The 25710-nt window shown below is 39.4% G+C and overlaps 1 protein-coding gene across 1 annotated transcript in view; it reads left to right on the top strand.

The window, feature by feature from the left end:
* myo10 (myosin X) overlaps positions 1 to 25710 on the top strand; it is a 125572-nt gene that overhangs the window by 83065 nt on the left and 16797 nt on the right. Inside the window, exons 9-21 of the mRNA XM_084913742.1 lie at positions 12 to 115; positions 593 to 722; positions 1329 to 1447; positions 2783 to 2929; positions 3302 to 3402; positions 4982 to 5048; positions 5412 to 5504; positions 6387 to 6455; positions 6636 to 6718; positions 7774 to 7882; positions 9187 to 9267; positions 21996 to 22120; positions 22290 to 22404. Coding sequence (XP_084769868.1) covers positions 12 to 115; positions 593 to 722; positions 1329 to 1447; positions 2783 to 2929; positions 3302 to 3402; positions 4982 to 5048; positions 5412 to 5504; positions 6387 to 6455; positions 6636 to 6718; positions 7774 to 7882; positions 9187 to 9267; positions 21996 to 22120; positions 22290 to 22404 — 1343 coding nt within the window. The remainder of the gene's footprint in view (positions 1 to 11; positions 116 to 592; positions 723 to 1328; positions 1448 to 2782; positions 2930 to 3301; positions 3403 to 4981; positions 5049 to 5411; positions 5505 to 6386; positions 6456 to 6635; positions 6719 to 7773; positions 7883 to 9186; positions 9268 to 21995; positions 22121 to 22289; positions 22405 to 25710) is intronic.

Below are 25710 nucleotides of genomic sequence, written 5' to 3'. Positions count from 1 at the left end.
TATGTCTGCAGAGGCGTTCGGGTTGACCCATCCTGACAGCTATCACTACCTGAGACAGTCCAGCTGCCAGGACGACAAGACAATCAACGACAAGGGCACTTTTCAGGATGTTCTGGTGCGCGTGATTATGTTGCATTTACTGATTTAAGGCTAAAAGTAACAGTTATTTGCAGTTTACTGTATGTGCTGTGTTCCAAAACATTTGGTTTTGGTCAAATTTAAAATGTGGCAAACATTTAGAATGCACAGACTGCACATACTTTTCCTTTTCCCTCATAGTTTGACATAAATGATATTTCTGTATGGTACTCATGATTCATAATCACAAGTCAGAGTAAGAAACTTTTGATCCTGGTGACTGAAAGCTGAAATTACTGCTGCCAAACCAAAGCATCAGACTTATGGCTTTAAATCAGTCCAAACCTCAAAGAACGCCCTAAAGTCTTTACAGCTTCTCAGGACGGATTGTGTCTAACAGCAACTTCCACCCAAAAGAAACAAAATCAGCTGGTGAGAATTTAAATATGAGGCCACCAGAGGCGACCTGAGGTTTTCATCCGTTCTTTTCTCCTTGTGTGTTTGCGGTTCCCAGAACGCCATGCGAACGATGCAATTTACAGAGGAGAACATCAACGAGATCCTGCGCCTCCTGGCTGGGATCCTCCACACGGGAAACATTGAGTTCGTGACGGCCGGAGGGGCTCAGATTTCCTCCAAATCAGGTAGAGTTTACCCTTCCCCTCCACACGTTTTTCTTCATATGGTTACAATGAACTTTGGCGAGCTAATTATGGTTCTACAAACACATAAGTCTGGTACTGTTGTCTACAAAGTAGTTCTCATGATTAAACTTAACCACGTCTGAAACAAAGAACTGGGAAATGGCTCTTTTTTTTTCTTTTTTTTTTACTCACAAACAAATTGTTTAAAGTGTTTGTTTGGGAAGATTAGAACTAAATACTTCCACAGCTTGTCATTAGTTTGGTTTCACTTTCCTTGAAAACTTTTCATTCAGAGTAAAATATTCAGACTTCAGGGCACAAACAAACCCAGGATCTAAGCCGTTATGAACATTGTCTCAGCATGTTAAAACTTTAATTTCTGACTGTTTTAAACTTTCATCTGCTTTCACTGTGACTTCACCTTTGGGTTGATTAAAGGCTAATGCATTTCAAGGTCAAAAGCCAAATGGAAAGGATGCTGACGACAGTGATCGTGGTGTGAATGAGGACCAGTTAAATAAACATGATGTGTAAAGTCTGGTTTCCTCCACTTAAAATGACATTTTACATTTTAAGTCGTTAACGGTGTGATTCATTTGTTGGCAGCACTCAGCTGGACATCTGAACTCTTGGGGCTGAACTCGGATCAGGTTGCCGAGGTCCTGACGCACCGGTCCATGATCCTCAGGGGCGAGGAGATCTCCACACCACTAACTGTGGAACAGGTCAGTTGTACTTTAAACATCCCAGATCAAAGCCATCCAACCAAATAAAAATGGCTACAGGTAAAAAATAACAGCCATGTTTTGATTATAATGGTCCTTCCTTGTTGGGCCTCTAATGCATGTGAGGCCAAATCAAACTGAATGTCAACACCTTGCCACAGCCATGAGTACACTGATACAAAGCAGAATTAGCAGTAAAGGTGATAAATATGAGATGGAAGGAAAAACGTAACGCTTGACTCAAGGAAAATGACTGGTCTAAAAAACACTGTTAACATCATTAATTAACCATTAACAGTATTTGTCAAGAAGAAGTTTAGTTCGAATGTTTGTTCAGGAAAAACTGGCTTTGCTGTTCTTTGGTGACAAATGCAGTAGGACCAGTTCTTATTGGTTGAAAGAGCTTAATAATATTCATGGAATCAGGTGGAAAATCTACATATTATAAACACAGATAAATATGTGCAACAGAGATTAAAAAAAAATATCCTGACTTTCACATCGTGAGTAGTCATACTATCTACTGCATCCATCCCATAATGCATCTCCACATTTAAACCTTCAACCTCACAGAGAACAATTCTTCACTAATTTTAGCCTGAAGCAGGTTCCGGCTGTTTAAAGTGAAGGCAAAACAAAACAAAACACACCCAAAACCCAAACAGTGTTCGAGCTTTCCGGCTATTCTCTGCTGTTATTGCTTTGTGATGACTGAGGCCTTTGGGGGGCTGAACTTATTTCCTCAGTTCATCAGTCTGTAGGGGGCTGTGTTTGAGTCAAAAGCAGGTTTTTTGTGCCTTTTTTTCACTAATTCATTAATGGAGGTAAAGTAAATGTTACCGGGACCTGAGAGTTCAGTTGCTCTTATGTTTCTCAGAATATGTTAACATGGAGGATTAGGACTGGTTATCCTACTGGTTATGGTTACCTCCACAGTTTAACTGGCTGTCTTACATTTTTCTTTCCATCTAAAAACCTTTTTTTCCTCTTTACACAGTTTCTTGTCTGTGTTGCTAATGACAGAATCTAAAAATGATCGCTTCAATCATCTAAACAGGAAACCAAGAAAATATTTAGTATAATGGATTATTCTTACTTTTCATGAAGATAAATTTCTGTCACTTAACATATTGATTAATTGACGAGTTGTGGCAGTGTTTATAGTAAAAATATTAAGTGAATTAATAAGAAATTAGAATAAGAGTCAGAAAATGAGGATGATGTTAATTTTCCAGGTAGTTTCAGTTTATTCATTCATGACCTTCCAATAAGTTTCAAGCCACTAATTAAAGACTTTAGCTGAACACCAACTGTGTTTGTCCTGCTCCTCTGCAGGCCGTGGACTCTCGAGACTCCATGGCCATGGCACTTTATTCTCAGTGTTTCAACTGGATCATTCGCAAACTCAACACCCGCATCAAGGGCAAAGAAGACTTCAAGTCAGTCAGCATCCTGGACATCTTTGGATTTGAGAACTTTGAGGTATGTTTAGTAAAATTCCCCCTTAAAATGTCAATATAATGACCAAGTATTATGTAGTCCAAAGGGTTAACTCAGGAAAGACCCACGGGTGAGCAGTCTGTGAGTCCACTGTGACATGAGAATGTAATATTCCCTCTGGGACAAATAAGTTTATTAAATGTAACTGAGTTCAATTAAATTTCAATCGCTTGTTCAAGCACATTCGAAAAAACTCAGCAGTAAAACTATATATTTCCCCTCCCCAAGAATTTTAATCATACTTTGTTTTTAATCAAGAAATCGGTAAATAACCCTCAGGGATTCCTCGTTTTCCAGTTCATTAAGTCTTCGTCTTTGTTTTCTGTGTCTGATAACCGCCTGATTTTCCCACAGGTCAACCGCTTTGAGCAGTTCAACATCAACTATGCAAATGAGAAGCTTCAGGAATATTTTAACAAGCACATTTTCTCCCTGGAGCAACTTGAATACAATAAGTAGGTGGAGGTTGTTTGTTCGTGATGCATCGATTTGTTTTGCACCAAAAGTCTGTGATCTAGTGTTACTTTGCTGTTTGTTAATACTGCTTTCAAAAGAAGACAACTGTAAAGTTTTCAGGCCGTCCAGGTGAACTCTTTGATAGTTATGTTACCTTTTCATACATTAATTAATATTAATGTATCACATTAATATTTTAGACTTTATTTTAACATTATCAAATTAAACAAAAGATCGACACATATTACAGAACAGATTTTAAGACCAGAAAAGTAGAAGGTACTCCTAAAGATTATTTTTAGTTAGTGTTACAGCAGGAGGTGCATGCAAGGAAGTCTTAAATGAAAATTGGTGAAAAGAAAAGAATCCACATATTATTAATGTAGTTTTTGCTAATTTCTTTAAGTGGCTCGTGGTGCTGTGAAACGCTGCCACTTTCAGCCAAGTATTTGTTACTATTATAAACCCACAAAAATGGAACTGAATCATTATCTCATGCTGAAAACTTAATGGAAGCTAGTAGGGGAAAAATGCTTACCACGGAAACATGTTTTAGCCTACATCTCCGCAGAGCTTTGTTTATTCTGGTCTATCTCAGAATATATTAGAAGTTTGTTCAAGTTGATGCAATGTCATTCAAACAGATGGGAGATATATGTGCAATAAAGCATTTTTTTCTGATTGTGAAGCTAACTTTACTTTTTTCTGCTAAGCTAGGAGAGCAAACAAAACTAAATGTGTTACACAAAGAAAGTTAAAAATTAAAAAAGAAAATTAAAAAGGGAATATGTAGGATTAAGTTAGCTAGCAGTTACAAATGCTGAAGGTATTTTTATTTGATATAGCTGGTTGAGATGGTAGTAGATATATTTCTTATAGCATTTTTTTGGTTGGTGATGACTCTTTATTAGTTGCTAGCTAATGTTTTTCAAAAAATGTTTTGAATATCAGGAAATTGTGAAGTCATGTTATGTGTGAAATAAGATTAAAGTTTATAGGCCTTTAATATGACATAAGCTTGTTCTTAACGCTGGGTTAAACAGTGCTTTGCATCAGCTAAGCTATCACAGAAAATCTTTGCAGTTTGTATGCTGCCAAATAATTTACATATACTGAACAAAACATTTTCATATCCACTCATTTTAAAGAGAAATAGGTTGATGGGATCACTAGGTTGAGGGAAATCAGCATAATCGCCCAGCACCTCCATTTATCCATGGTTTGTCTCTGTTCATGTTTGTCTTGAGGGTTTGTTTTATTGGGAGTAACCCAGAGTAGCAGTGAACCGTGATGCTCTTTTAAAAAAAGAACAAAGATTTGTCCTAAAGAAAAAATCTTGTCTTATGAACTAAAAAACGAAGTTTGATCTCCACCAATCTGTGCTTTGTGCTATAATGTATAGCATCTCTATGAGAAGAAGTCAGGGATGAAACATGCTGGTGCAGGTGACAAAGACTAGAATGACTCATAAAACCAGATGTACTTTCATCCCTGCCTTTAAATGTGTCCATTATTAATTCGCTCTACTAATTAATTCGCTCTAATCCTTTTATTTGTTTTTCCTGCTGCGTCTTGCAGAGAAGGCCTGGTTTGGGTTGACATCGACTGGATGGATAATGGAGAATGTTTGGATTTGATTGAGAAGGTATGCAGATGATTCAAAATATGTGAAGTGGCAGTCGAATGCTGTTGTGTCAGTGATTAAAAGAAGTGTTTCTATGGTCCATGCAAACAAATATTTCCAAAAAGTGCAGTTGCAGGTAGTATTAGTTATTGATTTGACCTCATTGAGACAGCGGTTATATTGCTTGCGTGGTGGTTATATTATTAATTTAGTGGTAGACTGATACTATTTTACAAAAGCAAGAAAAAAAGCAGTGATGAGATCAGAGTAGACAAGACTTGAACAAAAAGAGCACAAAGGTGGTGAGTGTAGAGACATTTAAGATGATGATGATATAAATCATGGTGATGACTGCTGATGGTAATTAAATCTGTGTTTCCATAGAAACTGGGTCTTCTGGCACTGATGAATGAGGAGAGTCATTTCCCCAAAGCCACAGACGACACCTTGCTGGAGAAACTCCACAGCCAGCACTCAGTATGTCGCGCTTGACTTTGATTCACTTTGGCAGCTGGAGCTTCTCCTTTTAACTGTTGGAAAACAGTTCAGTCTCACACGTGTATCTACTTCCCTCTTTTCTTTTCTTTTTTTACATTGCTTTAAAAATATAAGGTCTATAAAAGTGGCCCCAACTGTCCTTAGAGTCTTAAAAAGTTTGCTGTTTTCATTTTCACTTGTGAGGGATCTTAGTTTTTTTAATGCATGCTTTAATACTACTAATACCTAGTTAGCACTACAGTTAATTAATAAACACAGACTCCTTTATGGTCGGGTGAAACCCAATTTTAAATATTCGTCAGACTTCTGCGATAATGTTCAAATGAATTTCGATCAGTGCCTCAAATTTCACACAACTTCACATCAACTTTCTCCGTTTCCATCTGATAAATAACTGGTAAACTGGGAACTTCACAGTGTGTCACGTTACATGCTGTGGTGCAGCTTCACGTCTAATGTTTCAGCTTCTGTTGCCGAGAGGATATCGATCGCTTCCAGCAAATAGCGCTGCTTATTTCTTGGCGTTTGGCTGTGGAGCAAGCAGCTTGATTTGATTTGACTTAACATTGATGTCATTGCAAGTAGTAAAGAGGAGTAATACTTTGAGTGAGTGGGAGCTCTTTTTTTAATGTTGCTAAATATTTTTTTGGCTGTGCTTTTAGTGCAGCTTTACAGCCTTGTTATAGAGGATTCAGAGAAATGACTCTTAGATATATTAAAACCAGAGAGAAGAGTGTTAAGTGGAGACTCAAAAAGCAACGGTGGGACTTGATTTGTAATTTTTAGCATTAGGAACAAATATTTCCCTCAGTTTTATGCAGGTATGACCTCAGATACCATAAAGCATGTTTTCTCCTGCAGAAAAACCCTTTCTATGTGAAGCCACGTGTTGCTGTGCACTACTTTGGAGTCAAACACTATGCAGGAGAGGTGAGACCATAATATCTGTTTCTGTTTATTGTTTTTATTGTTGTGTTTTTGTGGTTTTAATGGAGCAGCAGATTGATTTAAAGTGAAGCCCCAAAGCAAATCATGTGTCCAGGTGCTATTCGGCTTTTTATTTGCTCCAGTGAAAGCCTCTCTCTGACGCACTGTGGTGGCTTGGCACAGGTGGTGTATGACGTGAGGGGGATGCTGGAGAAGAACAGAGACACCTTCAGAGACGACATCCTGAACATGCTGAGGGAGAGCAGGTAGGCGTGTGGCCCTGCTTTTCATTTTTGCATTTCTATTGTTGGATCACACGTTTATTTATTAAAATAAGGTTGGAATTAAATTATCTTTCAAAAGGAAATGGGCATACTGATCTCATATTTGTTTAAGTTTTCACAAAAATTTAGACTCAAAAGCATTTTCCTAACCTTTCTACAGCTAAGCTCAATAATGGTTTAAGCTGCACAGCGCCTCTAAGTGGCCTCTCTCGTTTCCTTCAGTTAAATTTTTTTTTTTCACAGTTTTTTTAATCAAAAACGGAAAACTAGAAATTGGACAAAAATGTGATTTTTCAAATTGATTGATCAGAACTGACTTTTATTTAACCTTCACTTTGTTGTCACCTAAATAAGATGGGCTGGCACTGTAAGTATTAACTAGAGTGACCAGATCCCAACCAGCTAAATGTGGGGCAAACACCGTTTGTGTGGGAGAAAGTGAGACATGTCAACAATGCAGAGAGGTAGCCTGAATGTCTGAGTTTATTTCACTGTTATATCAGCTTCTGTCTGATTTTACGTTTCAGTTTGGATGTATTTAGAGATTAAATGACATTTCTGAGCCACATCTGACACGTTTAGCAGATATACTGTAACATATTTCCCCCTGTGTGAAATTGAAAAATAACTCTAGCAAAAAAGGCAAAAACTTTATTTCTCAGAATAAACAGCGGCTTCATTTCCCATCATATTCAACAAAATCTGTAAAGCTAGAGACTTTTTTGGTGATTTGTTTTTGTCCCTGATGTGTATAGCATCAGACAGGCTGACCTTCTTCTGACTAGTATAAAAACCCTTCCTTTCATATATACTGGGAAAAAGCTAAACTTTAGAAAAGCACATGTTCTGCAGAACCACTTAAAATGTGGGACGGAGGCGAAGCTATAAAATGCTATTCAGTCCCACATAAAGAGGGTCATCAATAGTATTAAATTTGACTTTTACGTAACAACACTGTTGTCAGTTTATTTCATTTTTGCATTTGCACTGCGAATTTCACATCACACTAATTCCAAGTATTTGCTTCTATTTGTCAGGTTGGACTTTGTCTACGATCTGTTTGAACACGTCCTGAGCCGGAACAAACAGGACACTCTGAAGAGCAGCATCAAACACAGACGGCCCACGGTCAGCACCCAGTTTAAGGTAAGTCGCAAATAAAAAGTGTGTTTACTTTAAAGTCTTCCTGAATTGTTCTCTAGCAGTGCTGATTGCTGCAGCTGATTGATCTGTTTTTGGGAAAGTTGCACAGGTGTGTAGAAACCACCAAAAGCTATTTATTAGCAGCAGTGGGAGTTTTGCTACAGTGGCACAAATCTTAGTAAGAGAGGCAGTAAAAGAAAGAGTGATAATAGGAAGAATTGCATTAGGAGCAACAGCAGAAACATTTGTTAACTAATACCTATTAAATAATGTGCAGTTGTTGTGGTAGCAGCAGCAACTACTTTGAAAGTAATAGAGAGTGCTTGAGTAAAGTAGTTTTTCCAGATAAAGCAAAAACATGTGACTTGGAGAAATAATGGTTGCGATAGTAATTAAAAGAAGGAGACGCTATGATGTCACCATTGTATAGCAAAGTTGTCTCTAAGTCTCTTAAAGTGATGCTGTCCTGATGTTTTGTGATCTGACTGAGAAACAGACACTGCATGCTCATATGGTAGCATATACTGCTTCATCATGAGCTTTACTCTGAGTGGGCCCATCAGTAACAAAATGAACATTGTGCTGTAGTGAGTAAGACTTCAAACTACAGATTGAGATAACAGACTCATCAGGAAACCACTTAATGGTGTAATAAATCAATTTAAAAGTAGGGTCATTTTTGCATAGAATCCTATACAAAGATTTATTTTGCAGCCAAAGAGTCTCCCCCTGCTGGTCATTAGAAAGAATACATGTTTGAGGTACTTTCTCATAGGCTTCTCTTTACAGACCAGGAAATTGCATTTAATTTTCATATACAGTCTGTGGTTATTACAGCATCAGTAGTTGTTATAATAAAAGTTTGAGCTGACATAGTAACAGAAACAGTGGTTGTAGCAGCAATGTTGTACAAGATGTAATAATACTATAAGGACTGAATGAAATGTATAGAGGGTTGTTATCTCTGAGTGCTTCTGTTGGATGTCACGGTAGTTTCTGCACATGTTCACACACCTTTAGTACTGGACGTGTTGTAAATGTTTGTAAAGATTCCAAGTTAAAAAAAGGTCAAAGTGACATAAATTTCATCATCAGACGGCGAATGCAGGGCTTCGTCCTGTATTCGTGTACCCTGCTGGTTGTGGAGCTCACTCAGTAAGGATACCAACTGTGCCTGCATCCTCAAAGCAGGCTGGAAAATAGTGGAACAGGAGCACCTCTGTCTATAGTGTCTGACGCTCTCTGTGCTCAGACGGCTGTAATAGTGGCAGTAACTAAAGTGTTTACACCCATTTATTTTCTTACAGGACTCTTTGCACTCCTTGATGGCCACGCTCAGCACTTCCAACCCATATTTTATCCGATGCATCAAACCAAATACACACAAGGTGAGTGCTCACGAACACACACAGCTTTGCCTTGAGCACACATTAGCACATCTAGATGTTGGGCTGTGGGGAAGTCTGTGTGGGATTGTCATTTAATAATCAAACAATCCTCCCCCACCAACGAATTGCAGACAGGAATGAACAGTGTATGGCCCTTCTGGTGACCTTTCACCTCCAGTTGCTTAGCAACAGGCAGGAGAAGTGGAAAATGCAGGGTTAATGTACACAAATGATATACTGGGACTAGTGGGATTAAGTATCTCTGCCAACTAAGGATCAACCAAATCTACTGCATATTGTTTTTAATAATGTTAAATGAGTGATTTCAGTTGTTCATATGAAATATTTTCAAATTCTTTGCATGGTAGCGTTTGGCTTTTGGTTTCTTTGATTTAAGGATTGGAGGAAATAGAAAACAACACAATAGAAAATACAATAGCCCATGTGGGCAAAAACAAAGAGGGTTGACAAAAATAGATTCAGCATCAGTATGGCATGTGTTACCATTAGGGACCCTGAGAATGTTAGCCTACAGGAACGGTTAGCAGACCATGAATCAAAACTCTCCATTATGCTCTGAGCTGACCATCACCAGGTTGATGCACCTTACCTAAGTTACAACTTGCTGGCTAACAACCAAGAAGCCGTCTTGGATGTAAAAAATGTGAATATGAATTCATATAAAAGTCTGTTTTCATTTCCCAGCTTGAAGCATATATTTCTGTGATCTTGTGTTTATTTTATTAAAACAGATTTTTTGGTGATTTTCCATCATCTGACTTCCACTAAAATTGTACGTCCTTATAAAAGCCAATTAGCCAAAATAATCAAGGCTAGCTTGGAGTCTGAATAGAAACATATGTAGCTAAAATAACTTCTAAAACACTTTTTTTTCAAACATATTTACTCATTTGGTTTTGTAAATGGATCAAAGAGCCGAAGAAGAAACAGGGAACTATTTGGTTTGTGTAGAACTACTTAACCTGTTTTCCAGCAGCTGTCTCGATGGATTTTATTTTACATCGTCAGCTTTTTTGTTTTTTTGGGGGGTTTTTTGTGTGCTCAGTGAGAGTTAATTATGAGCCACAACAAAGGTATAATGTAGTTTTATACAGTTTTGGTTCAGAGCTTGTAACTACATAGTTCTAAAACAGTGTAGTTATGTAATATTAAATGATCGGCTTGCTTTAAAATACGAATCAGTCAAAATGAACCAGTATAGTCGTAGATACTTGTTTAGTGCAGCAGAGAAGCTCTCAGCTTTTCAGAAATAGAGCTGAGCTGAAGCTGGAACCTGAAAATGGAGCATGACATTGGATTGTCGTTTTGTTTGCTTGGTTGTCAGTTTTCTCACACATACTCTCAGCAGCTGCCTCTTTTATTCTGTCTTTTTGCGGTGTATTTATTTCTAGCTCATACCTGCTGCATGTTTATCTGCAGGCTGTGGTTTATAGAAAATGGTTTTAAATTGGCCAAATTTCCCAGGGTGCTTGTGTACTGACGGGTATCATCAATATCTGTCTGGATGCCTCCCTGCCTCATTAACGTCACTGCAAATGTTGAATGTGTCAAGCTGAATTTGAAATACTCTCATTGATTGTTGATGCCAGTGATCATGTGCTGCCCGAGAATTTCCCTCTGCTACTCGACTGTCTGGCAGACGTTAATTGTTATGTTAATTAACTTTATTTTCTCTAACCACAAGGTCACCAGTGATGCTCAGAGGTCATAAGCATTTTAAACTGTTGTTAGTTCATTTATGAGGAAAGTGTAACATTTTACAGTATTATATATTGTGTGTTTAATTTAATTTAATAGGAATTCTTTATACTACCAGTGCTCTTATTCACAGATATCTCTAAATATCACTTTGACTATTAGTCTAAAAAAAACAAAAACGTCCTTAAATATAAGAAAGTCTCTGCTTCTCAGCCACACTTTGTCTTTCTTTCATCATTATCTTACAATGGCTTTTAAAAGAAAATGGAAAAAAAATAGAAGTAGAAAAAAGTCTGATAGTAAGACTTTCACAGAGTTGAAAGGTCAGGAAGCCATTAAAAGATGGTCGAGGTATGATTGGATTTTTACTGAAAAAGAAGAAAAGACTTTCAGGGAAGTTGAAAGTCTGTGGGAAGTCGTAGGTGGTGTAATTCATCGATCCAGGCATCAACACACACACATACACATTCTCCCTGTTTTCTGAAGTGGGTTCTATTTCATTCAAATCCAACTGATATCAGTTCTGAGATTTATGGCACAGCTGTGGTATTTAAAGTGACACTATTCGCTTTATGTTGCTGAGCCTTTATTTCTCTGCTGGGAAGCTGTGACAAAGTTGGACGTGGATACTCGGTTTGTGACGCAGATGTGGTGCATCTGCACCGTCACTGTGAACAGTTCTGTGTATGAAAGTGCCTCTGTCGTTTCTGGAAGTCGTCTGATTCACACACACAGTGGGCGCTTCTGTTTCTCTCTCTCTGTGTGTGTGTGTGTGTGTGTGTGTGTGCAAAGAGAGTTTGTCTGTTCTTTGTGCATCAGCAGTACATATGAGATGGTTGCTGCCATGAGAGTTAAGATGCATTTTTATATTTTTCCTTGGAAAACTGTAGTGAGTGTAACTGGAATAAAACCTATAAACTAAATAAAAATGTTTTATTTTTTATTTAAACTTTATTTAATGTAATCTGAGATATTTGAGATTTTTAAACCAGGAAGTAAAAAGCTAATCACACCCCTTCATTCAATAGTTTGTAAAACCACCTGAAGCAGTGTTATGACTTTTATCAGTCTCTCACATCACTGTGGAGTAATTTTGGCCCACTCTTCTTCTGTGCTTTCATTCATGCACAGCTCAGGTTGCACCACAGTATTTCACTCAGGTTGAGGTCTGTGCTGTGACTGATCTCTCTATGAGAGTTTGTGCTGATACGTGATAGTGTTTGGTTTTCACCAAACGTGCCACTGTGCATAATGGAAGGGCGAACATCTTCACCTTGGTCTTATCATTCTGAAGGAAATTGTTCCAGAGGTTTTATGGTATGTTCAGCTCTCTTTGCACACTAAGCTTGTCTGACCTTGGGATGAATTTGCTCAGAAGATCGTGGAAACTAATGGAAGCAGTAACGTTGTACTTTTTTGACTGTATATTGAGAGGCATTATATTTGTTATAGAAAACAGCAGGACAAAATTGTAACATAGAGTGAAAAACCCACCAATTTTAGACCATACTGTTAAGTAAATGAACAAATCACAGAAACACACTACACGATGTTCTCATGAAAAGCTTTTAAGGTTATATTATACACAAAGATGCAGCAGTAAGAAGCACAGACGGAGTATCTTGACTGTCCGCTGGGAGTCCAGCTGGACAGCCGGCGTGTTTTTATGAGGCGAAACACGAACGTCTGGACTCCTCTTCTGATCGAACGTTAAACAAGGCTGGGTGATGACTCCTGAGTGGAGCTTAATGTAGTGGGGAAACGAGTTGGAGAGAGGATCAGCCGCTCCCCAGGGGGATACCGGGGTCAGAGCACCACGGCACGTGGCCCCTAAAAAGCCCTCGAGAGGCGTCCCTGTCATCTGCCGTTTGACTCAGAGCAGGTGTCAGAGGGCGGTGGGGGAGAGGTGGAGGGATGCAGTGAGTGTGTTCATATGAGCAGCGGTAAAAGTCTCAAACATCTGAAAGTGAAAACCTCATTCTACAAAAAAACTATTAAATAATAAATTGTTCTTGCTCCGAGACGTTCCCTCCCTGTTTCAACATTTAGGACTTTCAGGAAGATTTTCAGGAACTTCCTATAAGTCTAGCTGTAAACTAAGAGCTTTTTTGGCTGCAGTGATGTAATGGTTTGTTGAATAGACCTGCATGGTCAATGGGACTCCTGCAGATGGTGAGTGGAGTCTGTGGAAATATCAATATATAGACTGAATGCATAATGGAAGGGACCGTTGGCTCTGAATACAACGAGGAGAGATATCAGCATATAAAATGCATTTGCATATGCTGGACATTTTCAAATAGACATAATCTTAAGGTTCTTTAACACTTGATGCTCTGTCTTTGAGTCCAACAGCCAGTATGTTAAATGGAAACACTGGCACCGTGCCACCACAGACTGTGGTCCAGAGCAGGCGCAGCACGCAGATGTACAAGTTATCTATAGTAAAATGAGGAAGTGTGACCCCAATGAAGATATTGTGTCAACATTACTTCCCTTTTTCAAACAGAAATTGTAACATTTGCATCTCTGCATGAACCGTTTGAAGACTTTGTCAGTGTTGCCGTTCCTGGTGAACTGACAGACTAGCAACTGTGAAAACTTAATTTAATTGGATGACTTTCCCCCAGTCTTAGTGCAACTAGCGTAAGCAATGCAAAGCAACAAATCTTCAATTCAGTTTGCAGCAAAACACAACATCACCCTGTGTTAAAGCCTGAAACGTGGACACAGAATTTTATTTAAAAGTGCAATGCAGTCACACGCAGCAGACCTAACATATAAAACTGTTTTGTTTTCCCTGAATACACCAGACCAGCCACTATTTTTGGTGGGTGGGGTCCTTTATCTTTCTATTTTGTGACATCCTCACTGCCTATTAGATGACAGTCAGAAGGATTTCTGTTGGATAAAAGGATCGTGTTCAGATTCCAGCTTTCACAGACATATTCCATTTTTTTGTCTGTGAGCTGCATCACCTCAAATTCATAAAAAGCTGTCACCCTCATCATCCTCACTCATCAAATGCAGTCGACCGTTACCACAGCATCCCCGCCCCTCTCTGCAGCCAGCTTTATAGTATCTGTGTGTCTGCACTCTCTGTGACAGTGACAGTAATAACAGTTGAAGCTGATCACAATCTATTGATTTTAGTTCTTGTTTTCATCGAGCCTGACCTGTATTGACTGCACATCGTGTGTTTCTTTGTCCCTCTGACAAATTTCACTCCACACTCTCCTGTATGTGTACGTGTATATTGAACATCTTTGTAATTACTGGTAGTAATCAGTTTAAACCACAGACTGTGGCCTTTAATGTTTCCATTCTGTAGAAAAATGGGTATCCCAAAAAAAGGTGTTAATCCTCTGTATTTTCATAAAGACATGCACTTGATCAACACACTGCCGCTCTGATGTTTCCTGTTTGTCATCTCATTAATTGGGCTTGAAGGCTTAAAGACCCCAAGTTCACAGAAAAGCCTGCAAGTCTTTGCGCTGTGAGTACGTGATGATTATTATAATTAATGTTTGAGGGCAAAGCAGTAATACAGTTTGGTTTGGTTAATAGAGGGATAATGAAGAGAAAAAAGCTTGTCTTTTTGCTATGTTTCCATTTATGCCAGAGGAAAAAATTGTTACTCCTAGATTTGGAGTTACAGAATGTGTGCAGGCCTCTAATGAGCTTTACTTAAGTGGCAACTTCTGGGTCTGAAAAATTAAGGTAATTAAACAACTGAACCATTCCAGCTTAAAAGAAATGCATAAACACTTGAAGGAACATTTCTCATGCTTTGTTACAAAGTTACAGTGTGGATTGTGTGACGAGAAGAGCAGAAATTAGAAACACACCATGATTAGATGTGAAGTTTATCATAATTGAAATACTGCAGTGCCTTTGGGCCCTCTGTCGTACCAAGGATCCAGTCTGAGGCAGCATCTCAGCGCTGAGCGGACACAAAAGTCACCACCATGTTTGAAAGTAAACAGCCTGCTCTCTCTCCCTCACTCTCTCCCCTTCACACACACACACACACACACACACACACACACACTCCGTCAGGCCCGACAAGTGGCCCGCACAAATTAGCCTCAGCAGGAGATGCATCACCATGGCAACCATGGCCCTCCCTCTCTCCACTCACACAGAAAAAAAGGGGGGAGTGGAGTTGTGGGGATTGAAAGCCTTTGTTAGAGTCTGTGTTGGCAGAGTGTGCATGTGTGTGTCTGAGGAGAGAGACGGGGAGACGGACAGCAGCTTTGGGAAGTTTTCTGTCAATTGCCTTTAATCTGAAAAACCCTGAAAGATTGTGGCGTGGAGGAGCTACGATGCAAGGTGAGACTATGATGCAGGCTTTGAATGGGAAGTGGTGCGTTCAAGTACTTGCTTGTTGCATGGGGATTAAATGTCAAGCGGTGGGTTTTAGTGCTGTGGTATGAGGGGCGATGCATTGGTGTGTGTGTGTGTGGCTACATGACAGATGCACAAAGCAGGTCTCAGGCTTTTCAGGCAGATTTCATTTCCACTTTTTGCAGACAAATATATTATAATATCCAGGGACACATGGGTTCAATGTTTGAAATCAATTCTTGTATTTTAATGTCTAAACTTGTTTTTAGTGCTTCAACTACAGACTTAACCAATCTAATCAGGCAGTGGGGTGCAGGAGCAATTAGAATCAATCTATACATTTCTAAAGTTTGGGTAAAAACATGTGAATCTGTTTAGGCTGATCTGTGTTCTTCTGTAGTCCAAGTATCTGTGAGCATATTAGTTATGACTCTGTCCAGAAAAAGATGCAAGCATGCATTCCTTAATTCATTTAAATGCCGGAATTATTCCCATCAGTGTCGTTATTCCTCTGTAACTTCATAAAGCCGTGCACTGGAGGAAAACATCGCCCTTCTGATGTTTTCTGTTTGTCGTCTCATTAATTGGACTTGAAGGCTGTTAGTCCCTGAGTGATGCACAGTGCATTTTGAGGAGAAGCGACACTGGAGAGGTAAGAGGGAAGAGTGAAAGCCTTTGCTTTTTGAGTGCGTGATGATTGTTAGAATCAATGTTCAAGGGCAAAACAATGGTAAGGTTTGATTTAGTTAATGGCAGAATAATGAAGAGGAAAACGACTGTGTGTGTTTGCTAAGAATGCACTTGTAGCGCGACTCTGACTAGTTGACTCTTTAGTTTGCCTTTTCTACACAATTGACATTTTTAAAGGCACTAAGGTGGGACGTCACTTTATAGATGTGTTTTCTCTTGTGTGGTGTTACTTAATGTGTCAAGTCGTATGATTTAGTGCATGATCCTTTGCTTACTTACAATATTTTATATGTGAGCATTGGCTGCTTTTGTTATAATCATATCATTGGAGACTGAGTCCTTTTGGATTTTAGACCAAACAAATGATCTCACCATGAGATTTTGGCCTTTAAACACTGCTTTCAGACAATGCATTGACCGGGCACTCACCCAGTGAACTAATTGATGGATTAACGGATAATTGAAATGTCTTCTGCATCAGGCTACACATTTTTTTACTGGTTTATTGATGGTTTCTCTTTTTTTTAAGTATATCAGGGCTCTTATACAGCTCAGACCTATTTGCTGGATCTCAGGTTCAGGGTTTATTAAAACTGATACTCACATGAGAGAGGGTTAAGAAGTTTAATTCAAAAATCAGCACAGATATTTTCCTGTTTTTATTTATCAAGAGGAATTGCCAAAGATGAGCCACTAGTGGAAAAGTTGTTTTATTAGTTTAATTTCAGTTGCATTACCTTTTTTTGTGCCGTTGATATTACCAAGAAATCCAAACCCACAACAATCCTTCTTCAAAGTGGGTTTAACTCTAAGTCCAGCAGGGTCAGGGATTTAGGCTGGATTTATGTCCACCTGTGAGTGAAAACATTGTTCCGGGGATTCCCCGAAAACTCTTTGGAGGAGCCCCTACTGAGCAGTGAGTGATAATCCAGCTGGCTCCCACAGGCAGACCTGGATGCTCACAGGAAAAGAACCTTCTGACAAAGAGAGGTTGTGGGGCTCTTGACGCCTTCAGTCCTCTCAGTAGAGCAGGAATGTTGATCCCTGCAAAGATGGAAAGGCTTCAAATACATTTGGATTGCTTGCTTTAAAGCCACTGTACATTGAATGCTTTTGGATTGTGGACTTTATATTGGACAAAATAAGCTGTTAGAAGGCTTTGGTTTAGATTTTGTGAAATTTGCTGATTAATCAGAAGAATCTGGACTTTGAAGTGCAGACCACAGCAAATACTGTAACAGCAGTTAGTCTTTCTCTGTCCTATTTTTATACTTTCTGAGTAATGATGTTCATCATTCAATTACTGCTGCCTGTGGCCAATGAACTGCAGCTTTATATCAGAGCAACACAGTTAAACATGTATTACAGCCATACTTTAAGAGGTTCTTCCTGTTTTTCATAAATATTCTAGAAACCCAACATTTTGTCAAAATGAGAGTTTAATTTATTACCTAAAAACAAACTTGGATTAACAACAAACCTTTTCTCACTCTGGGTCCCATCAGGTATCCACCTGACTTACACCCTGGGCTCACCAAACATTTACGATTTATAATTTCAGCTCAATGGAACCATTGCAGACACTGTACCTGTGTACCTGCACCCAAGTACTAAAAGTCAACAGAACCTGGGTACATCGTTGTATTGTACTCATATTGTATATAGCATTTGTATTCTATTTTATACTATTTTATTCGATTGTATATAGTATTTTATTTTATTCTATTCTATTGTGTACAGTATCTTATTGATATCTTATTCCAGTGTTTTTCTCTAATTTTTCTATGCAACTTTGCACTGTCCACTCCCGTAACAAAACTAATTTCCCACACGTGGGACTAATAAAGGTTATCTTATCTTATCAGGAAAACAAATGGAAGCCAGAAGCTTCTAACATCATATTCTGCATGTTCATTTGTGTCTGTTTTTAGAGATTAACCTTTTAAACACTAAACTTTAACTATGAGCCAGTAGGTAACGGTTCCTTTGTTCTATCAAAGTAAACGTCAGATCTCATACTGTCATTAATTAGATATTTTTTTTAAAAAGAAACAATTGTAGTTCATGAAGGCGAGAAAGGACATTTTGACATCTCAGGCTTCAGCACAGCTGCAAATTGTTTTGATTTTGTTTTCATGTTTCTGCTGTGCGTTCTGTTTCAGCTTCAAATATCCATATCTTAGCCACATAGTGGTTTTGTGACTTTTACTGCACTTATCCTGAGGACTATTAAAAAAATGATGGAGCAGTCGCTGGTTATGATGAAATGCAGCTCTCTGGACATTGTCACTGGGACTGAAGGATGGACAGCTCATCCTGAGTTTGGTTGTTTTTCCTTGTTTGCTTTTTTAACCCCCGCCAGTTCCCAACCCCCTCGGGAGCCGACTACCACGACTTCTTTTGTCCTGCTGAATGCTCCGAGTTTGGAATCTTTTAGCTGGAAAGTTGGGCTGAGAAAGTTACTGAATCTACCCTCCAGGCTTTTGTTGTCATGCACCTGTGGAGGCTTGGGATGCTCAGCCTTCCCCTGATAGCTGATTTATGTCACTTTTGTTGTTCTGGGCTGATGGATTGTTAGATTCTTGGTAACTCTCCCCAAAACATGTATCCTTATAACTTGGCAGCCTTCTCATGTTTAAAAAAATTTGATGTTTAGTGAATGATTTATTTTATATCCAAGCGAAATTAGGTACATTTCTCCTTTGTTAAATCTAAAGCATAAAAGCCAGCCTCAGACTGGGATGAGACCAGCCTCATATACAAGGGATGGCCACATGTGTTTGGCCATGTATTAAATTTGATTTAGTAATAAAAACAGTAGGCTCCTGGCTCCAGAGAGGGAAAAATGGGAGAATTTTCCAAACAATTATACCAAACATAATTTGTTTATGTGAAAATGTCCAGACACTAGCCCTATTTTGTGAGACCTAAAGGCTATATTCATGTGTCAAATGCTTTCACATGATTTTGTGTAATACCAAAAGCTGTGTGAGAGCCTGGTGTATTTTCCTCTGTAGGGATATAATTTCACCTGATCAATTATCTCCTCTCCTTTCCAGCTGTTTGCTTACATTCAGCACTAAAAATACTGACTACAAAGGAAAAAATGAATCTTTCTAAAACAGAAAATGTGATGAATAAAGTAGGAAAGTCTCTCTCTGACCTTCTTTCTGATTGGTGAAAAAAAAGAAAAAATGCCAGTGGAAACATATTGAAACTTCTTAAAAATCAAAGAGAACAGACAGTTTGAAGCTGGCCAGACAGCCGAAGAAGAACAAGACAGAGGAGCATCCAGACAAAGCTGTATTTGACATCCCAGAAACACCCAAAAGCTGAGCAAAAAGAGGAAGCGATAGTGGGGCCAAAGAAAGCCAGGAGGCAGAGGGCAGCTTCCCGACACCGCTTGGCTTTGTACCTCCACAGCCTGGCCGTATGCAAATGCAAATTATGCTAATAAGGTGCACTCTGCAACCAGTGGCAGTAAAAAGGGCGCCATTCAATCATTCAGTCAAGATCTGGTGGTGAATTGGCCTGCCTTCATCTCAACTGCTCAAATGGACTATCAGCGGGCTATCAGGGGAGACGGTCGCTGAATAAAGGGGGCATTACGATCGAGTATGAAAGCACCCTCTTATTTGGAGTCCCCCTCTACGCCCACCGAGGTTACAGGGTGAGAGGGCTCCCGGGAAAATGTCTTTCTCTGAATGCACTTCTGTAAGTAATAATGGTATCTCAGAGCCAAGTGTGTTTTTGGAGAGGGGAGGGATTGGTTTGTTGCTGGCTGCTGCTGTCATACACATTTCTTTGTCTCCGAGTTCAGACTTTTGAATGGCTGGTGTGCAGTTGGATGCGTGTACATGAGAGTTTAAAGGGACTGAAGTTTCATGAAGGTTAGGTGCAGACGTCATATGATATGGGTGGATTGTTTCAGTTATCCAGGATTCATTCTTGGGGATTTTTAGCTTCTTTCATTGCCTAGTTTTGCTTCTTTTTCTGTTCTCACATCAACTGAGTTTGTATCAGTAGACTGCTGTTTCAAACAAATGAGCTGTGATAAGATCGCTGTACACAATCTAACAACATGCAGCTTCTGAAGAGCCAGATAACCAAAGTCAAAGGAGCTGCATTTGTGACGCAAAGTGAAACGTGACTCCAGTGGATGATAATGTTGCCATGTCTGTGATATAAGAAGGTGCTTTTCACAGGGGACAAATCTTCCAGAAATCAAATGTATGTATTTTTTCTGACCTGCACTTCAGTTTATCCATATAGATAGTTTGAATTTTGAAAGCATGGACTTAAAAATGTCTGCCTTTTCTGAACATCATGAAACTTTGGTCAATTTTATCTGCTAGCAAATAACTTTGATGTGAGTAACACACACACACCCCTTCATGGTACAGTACAGTACTGGTAAAGTGTGTTATAGTTATACTATAAAAACAGTAGTTGGAAATTACAGCATGAATAAAAGTTAGTGTAACCGTGTGCAATGAACCTTTCACCCTTTGAAATAGTTGCTCTGAATTTGGGGACCAAGTCTGCGACTACTTGCAGTCATTTTATGCCTTCTAAGCGACTTTAGTGCATTAAAATGGTGATAAAACATCAATAAGATGGAATTCATCTGCTATCAGTTTGCCATTGAATGGAGTGTGTTAGTGATAATATGGCCATTACCTTTGATAAATTAGTGAAAATCTGAAATTGTTTGCATCTATATACACAGAAATTCCAGTTTCAGACCAGCCTGAAACTCATACATCTGAAACAAAAATAGTTGGGTGGTTAATGCAGGACTGCAGTTTAACTACAAAATGATGTAGATGCTTGGCAACCTTGCTTTTATATAGGCGTATAACCAGAATACAGCCATTGGGCAAACAGCTGAGTCAAGACCCAAACTGCAAGGAGATGCACTCATCTACACAGACTGATTGTAACGTGTTAGTAACCTGTCTACATTTAGAAGTTTGAAGGCAGTTATTTGCAAACATTCAATAATCTGAGAGTAATTTTAGTCAGACTGTGATTGGTTGGAGACAGGTTGCCTCTCACCAGAGGACCTGGACAGTTGCCTTTCTAATCACAAGGGAGTTGACGTCATAGTTTTACTCTAGTATGACGACCCTGTAAAACCCAGAACAAGACTTGTATAAACGTCTAAGCCAAAAGAATGGGGGGAGGGGGGGAGCATGTCCAGAAACAATTATGCCTGTGTGTAGAGCAAGCACGTTATCTCTGATATGTCAAATATCCAAATTTTAGAAAGCCACTGTGTTTCTTTAAGTTGAGCTAAAGCATTTTTCGGTGTGCAGTTTGTGTTGCAGTCTATTGTGTAGAATTCATAAAGCGATCTGTAAGTGTGCACTTGCCTTACTTACCTACAGCTAACCAAACACATTATACCAAGGTAACACTTTAGAACTAAGTTTTAGCCAGCTTTAGCAAGCTTATGTGCATCGGCTGTTTTGCCATCTGGTTGGCATGGTGTTCACATGTGATGTGTTGCTACTCTTTCTGAACGTTTTTTGCCAGCCACACTCACAAAGCAATGACCAACTCAGTGAAACACAACAAAATACATCAAAATCCCACGATGCTGCAAACACACAGAAAATAAGTCAGAAAGCAAAATCAATCAAAACTGCTGTGAAAAGCATTATATCCCCGCCATCGAGCACCATGCTGAGTGGTAAGGTCGCAATGTGAAAGGCGATTCACATTGTTAGTATTGTTGTAACAGTGTTATGAAAGCAGCATTGAGTGATTTGTAGGGGAACATCAATAGATGTGCGCTCTGTTGTTAAAGTGTTCTGTCGTCAAAGACTGAAAATTGTTAGCTGTTGCTGCAGGACGCAGGCGGATGCTCAATCTGTTGATGTTTGTTTGTGCTTGATTTTCGAGACAATATTACTTTTACTTGAACACAGAGACATTCATCTGAATATGTTTCCCGTTTTTCTTCAAAGATGCCTGATCATTTTGACCAGACGGTGGTTCTGAACCAGCTCAGGTATTCCGGCATGTTGGAAACAGTCAAGATTCGACGCACCGGCTTCCCTGTCCGGAGAACTATTCAGGACTTCTGCTCGAGGTTTGTACCCACTACGCTGTGCAATCATACATAAGCACTGCTCTACCAAAAATTTCAGACCCCAAAACAGGCGCAGGGTCATTTCAGTTCTTGAAATACAGACATTAAAGAACAAAGCAATCATTAAAAATCATGCAAAAACCCTTCACCCCTGCTTTTACTTCTTCAGGTACAAGGTGCTGATGCGTGGTTTGTTGAATTCAGAAGACCCCAGAGGGTGCTGCGTCCAGCTGCTCTGCCAATATGACAGCAGCAGTGCAGAGTGGCAGCTGGGCAAGACCAAGGTGAGCAACACATTGCATTTGCTGTTGTGCTCATTAGTGCAGAACATTCAGAAAGAGTGTAACCCAGGTTTTTCCCTGTTGCCACACTTTACAGCCGGTCTCTCCTGCACACAGAGTGGAGCAGGCAGCAGTTAGTTACGCTGGTATAGGAAAGCACTTTAAACTCAGGACTGCACTTATTCAGGGTCCTGGTGGATTGGGTAAACAGTGATTCATGAAGAATAACAGATTTCTCACATTTTCAGGAATATAAGGTTAAGTCATCATTGTTTCTTTTTTTTTCTTTTTTTTTTTAAGTTTTTTCTTCTTAAACTCCTGATAATTTTGTCTCATTTGAGATCTCTGCATTTGTGTGGATCATTAAATAGAAGTCTCCAGGGAGGCCTTTGGCTCAAGAATTGATCCAGGTCCAGATTCAGTCCAGGTTATATTGTTGTCCAATAAGGTCCTTTTGAACATATAAGTCTTGCTTAACCATAAAGCTTGCTGTTTATTGGTTTAGTTTAAACTTGGTCTTAAAAGATGAAAGTGTTTCTAAAAACGATACAGTTCCAAACATCTTTTATGTTTAAGGCTCTCCAATACAAATATAATTTATATAATAACTCAGTCTTTACTTACAGGTTTGCATTCCCTTTCTGTCAGTAGTGAATTATATGCCTTCTGCTCAGTTCTCTGTGGCGTAATTGACTTTTTCCTGTCTGGCTCCATACCGGTTGTTCTGTATTCTCTTTGCTAACTTGGAATATGATTGGATGCAGACTGAACATCACCGCTGGGGGATGCCAATCCATTTTGGCTGCTCTGTGCTCCCCTCAAGGCTTAATTTGACTCCATACACCGTAGAAACTCAGCTCTATGAAACCATTGCAGACTGTGTGTGTGTGTGTGTGTGTGTGTGTGTGTGTGTGTGTGTGTGTGTGTGTGTGTGTGTGTGTGTGTGTGTGTGATATTGAGGTCCAGAGCACCTGAAGCATAGAATCCAACAATTATTGGATCCAGTCTTCAGTCTAATGCTCCCTGCTTCCACTACACCGGATCAGGAAGAATATACCTACTGCCAGGGTGTGTGTGTGTCTGTGTTTTGAGGGGAAATGACAGATGGGGGATACAGATCGCTAATCACAGCATGACCGTGTGATGCTGCAGGAGGTGACAGCAGTGAAGGATAAGTGTGGTCGTGGGTGGACAGATGAACGGATGAGTGGTCATTAGTATGTGTGTCAGTGTCCATCGAGGACCAACGATGGCACAGGAAACTGAATTGTGAATACCCCGTTAGAGCGGTGAGGTGGAACAAGTGTGTCTTTGGTTGAATATTTAATGGATCCCTCCACTACATGTAGCCCATTTAAAAACCTATTTTCATGTTAATGACAGTTTTCAACACTCTGTTCATTATTTTCAAGTAAAATTAGCTATTTAGCTAAAAATAAAATAAAATACACACTGAGGATAACAAATGTTATTACAGTCACAGGAATAACAATAGACTTAAAACTGTTAAGTGGACCGGTGCTTATATGGAGCCTTTCTATGACTACAGGTGTCAGTACACCCATATATATTTTATCTGCTTTCATTTGCATCAGAGCAGATGAGATGGATTCACGACACATATATAGCACAAAAGAGCTGCTGGGTTGATGAACTTCTGTGGCCTTTTCCACCTTTCCTCATGTAGCAGTCCACCTCCTGGTATCTCGTCCACACATTTGAGACTGTGCTGACCCAGCAAACCTTCTTATGACAGCACATATAGATGAGCCGTCCTGGAGGAGCTGGATTACCCGTTCAAGCTGAGTGGGCTGCAGATACCATCTCGCTTTACCAGCAGTGACGAGGACACAAACAAAAAGCAAAAATAGAGAGAATCAGTCAGGAGGGATGAGCACAGTGGTGTGTAGCCATCGCCTGTCAAGCCATTCGCTTTTTGGGGTTTTCTTGTTGTTGCCTCTCCAGTGCACCTGTTATCATTTTCATCTGCATCAAAGCAGATGAAATGGATTCATAATGGTTTATGCTTCAGAACAACAACATTTAGATTACCCAAAAGATTATCGGAGATTATTTAGTCATCAAAAATATCCATTATATTACAATATATGTACAATCTACTATAAATAGCAGTGGTTGCTTTATTTCATATACTTTTTACTAACGTATTTGTAACAGATTTTAAAAGACTGAGAGAAACATGTTTTGTTTTTTGGGTTCTCTTTTGTTTTGGGTGCCTGCCACCTTTTACCAGATTTACACAGCTGTTCGTGACTCACAGCGTACTTATTGGTTGGAAGACCTTTTTTGAAATCTCCTATAAAACATTCAGCCTGAATGGCCTCTGTAGACCTTCTAACCCTGAGACCATACTCTCCACTGAACCACGGAGCTGTCCCTGCTGCTGTGACTGCCTGTAAACTGTTAAATCAATTCCTTCTCCCTCAGAGGGATTTGTCCACTTTGTCCCGCTGCCTCTCGCAGTGAGATTTACATCGAGGAGGCCTGCAGCTCTTTTCATTCAGCACATGTCCAGACTATTGTCTTAGACTTATGTCTTGCTTTTTTACCGCCTTAAACTTAATTTCCTGGAAAAGATGTGGCTCTGCTTTCTTCTCCTACTGCTTAGTTTTCTCCACGGGCCTGACCTGGGACGGTAAGCGGTGCTCCCCTAAGGCCCCAGCAGCAAGAATCAAAACGCGGCGAGGCTTAGCGAGGCCTTTGTTGCACTAATTAGCATAGTAATGATTAAAAAGGATTAGTCGCCCATTTTATTGGGATGCAAATGTGTGCACTTGTACACGAGGCTGCGCGTTCTGAGCATGTGCGGCTCATGTTGGAGGTTGTTTAATAAAAGGAGGGTGTGTCTTTTGTGTGGTCTGTATATTTGCGTGTTTTTCACTTGGAGCTTGTGTGGCATCATTTCTGTGTGGGCTTAGTTGTTTTATGTAAACATAGATCAGCGTGTGCACTGTAGAGATTCACAAAGAGCTGCTTTCTGCAGCTTATGTGTGAATTTTGTATGAATGCCTGAATGAGCCTGGATAGCAGCACTTCACAGGAAAATTTTAGATTTAGATTTTTTAGAAGTGTGTATATATTATTTTATATAAATACAGTGGAAAAACACATTCATATTACATTGAATCTACTATGAAAGAAATAAGGGTAAACTAGATTTTAGTATTTAGTCCTACAGATTGGAAGTGACTTTAGTGACTTTCTCATTCAACAACTTAACTCTAACCCTTACCACCCAGATTCAGGCTCTGGCTCTAAAGTATAAAATGTGACAGCTGATTTAGACTT

This window comes from Perissodus microlepis, chromosome 18 (assembly GCF_051167445.1).
Source record: "Perissodus microlepis isolate ML-2025 ecotype Zambia chromosome 18, ASM5116744v1, whole genome shotgun sequence".
Classification (NCBI taxonomy): domain Eukaryota; kingdom Metazoa; phylum Chordata; class Actinopteri; order Cichliformes; family Cichlidae; genus Perissodus; species Perissodus microlepis.
Note: the sequence above shows the minus strand (reverse complement) of the source record. Positions and strands in the feature narration are given on the sequence as shown.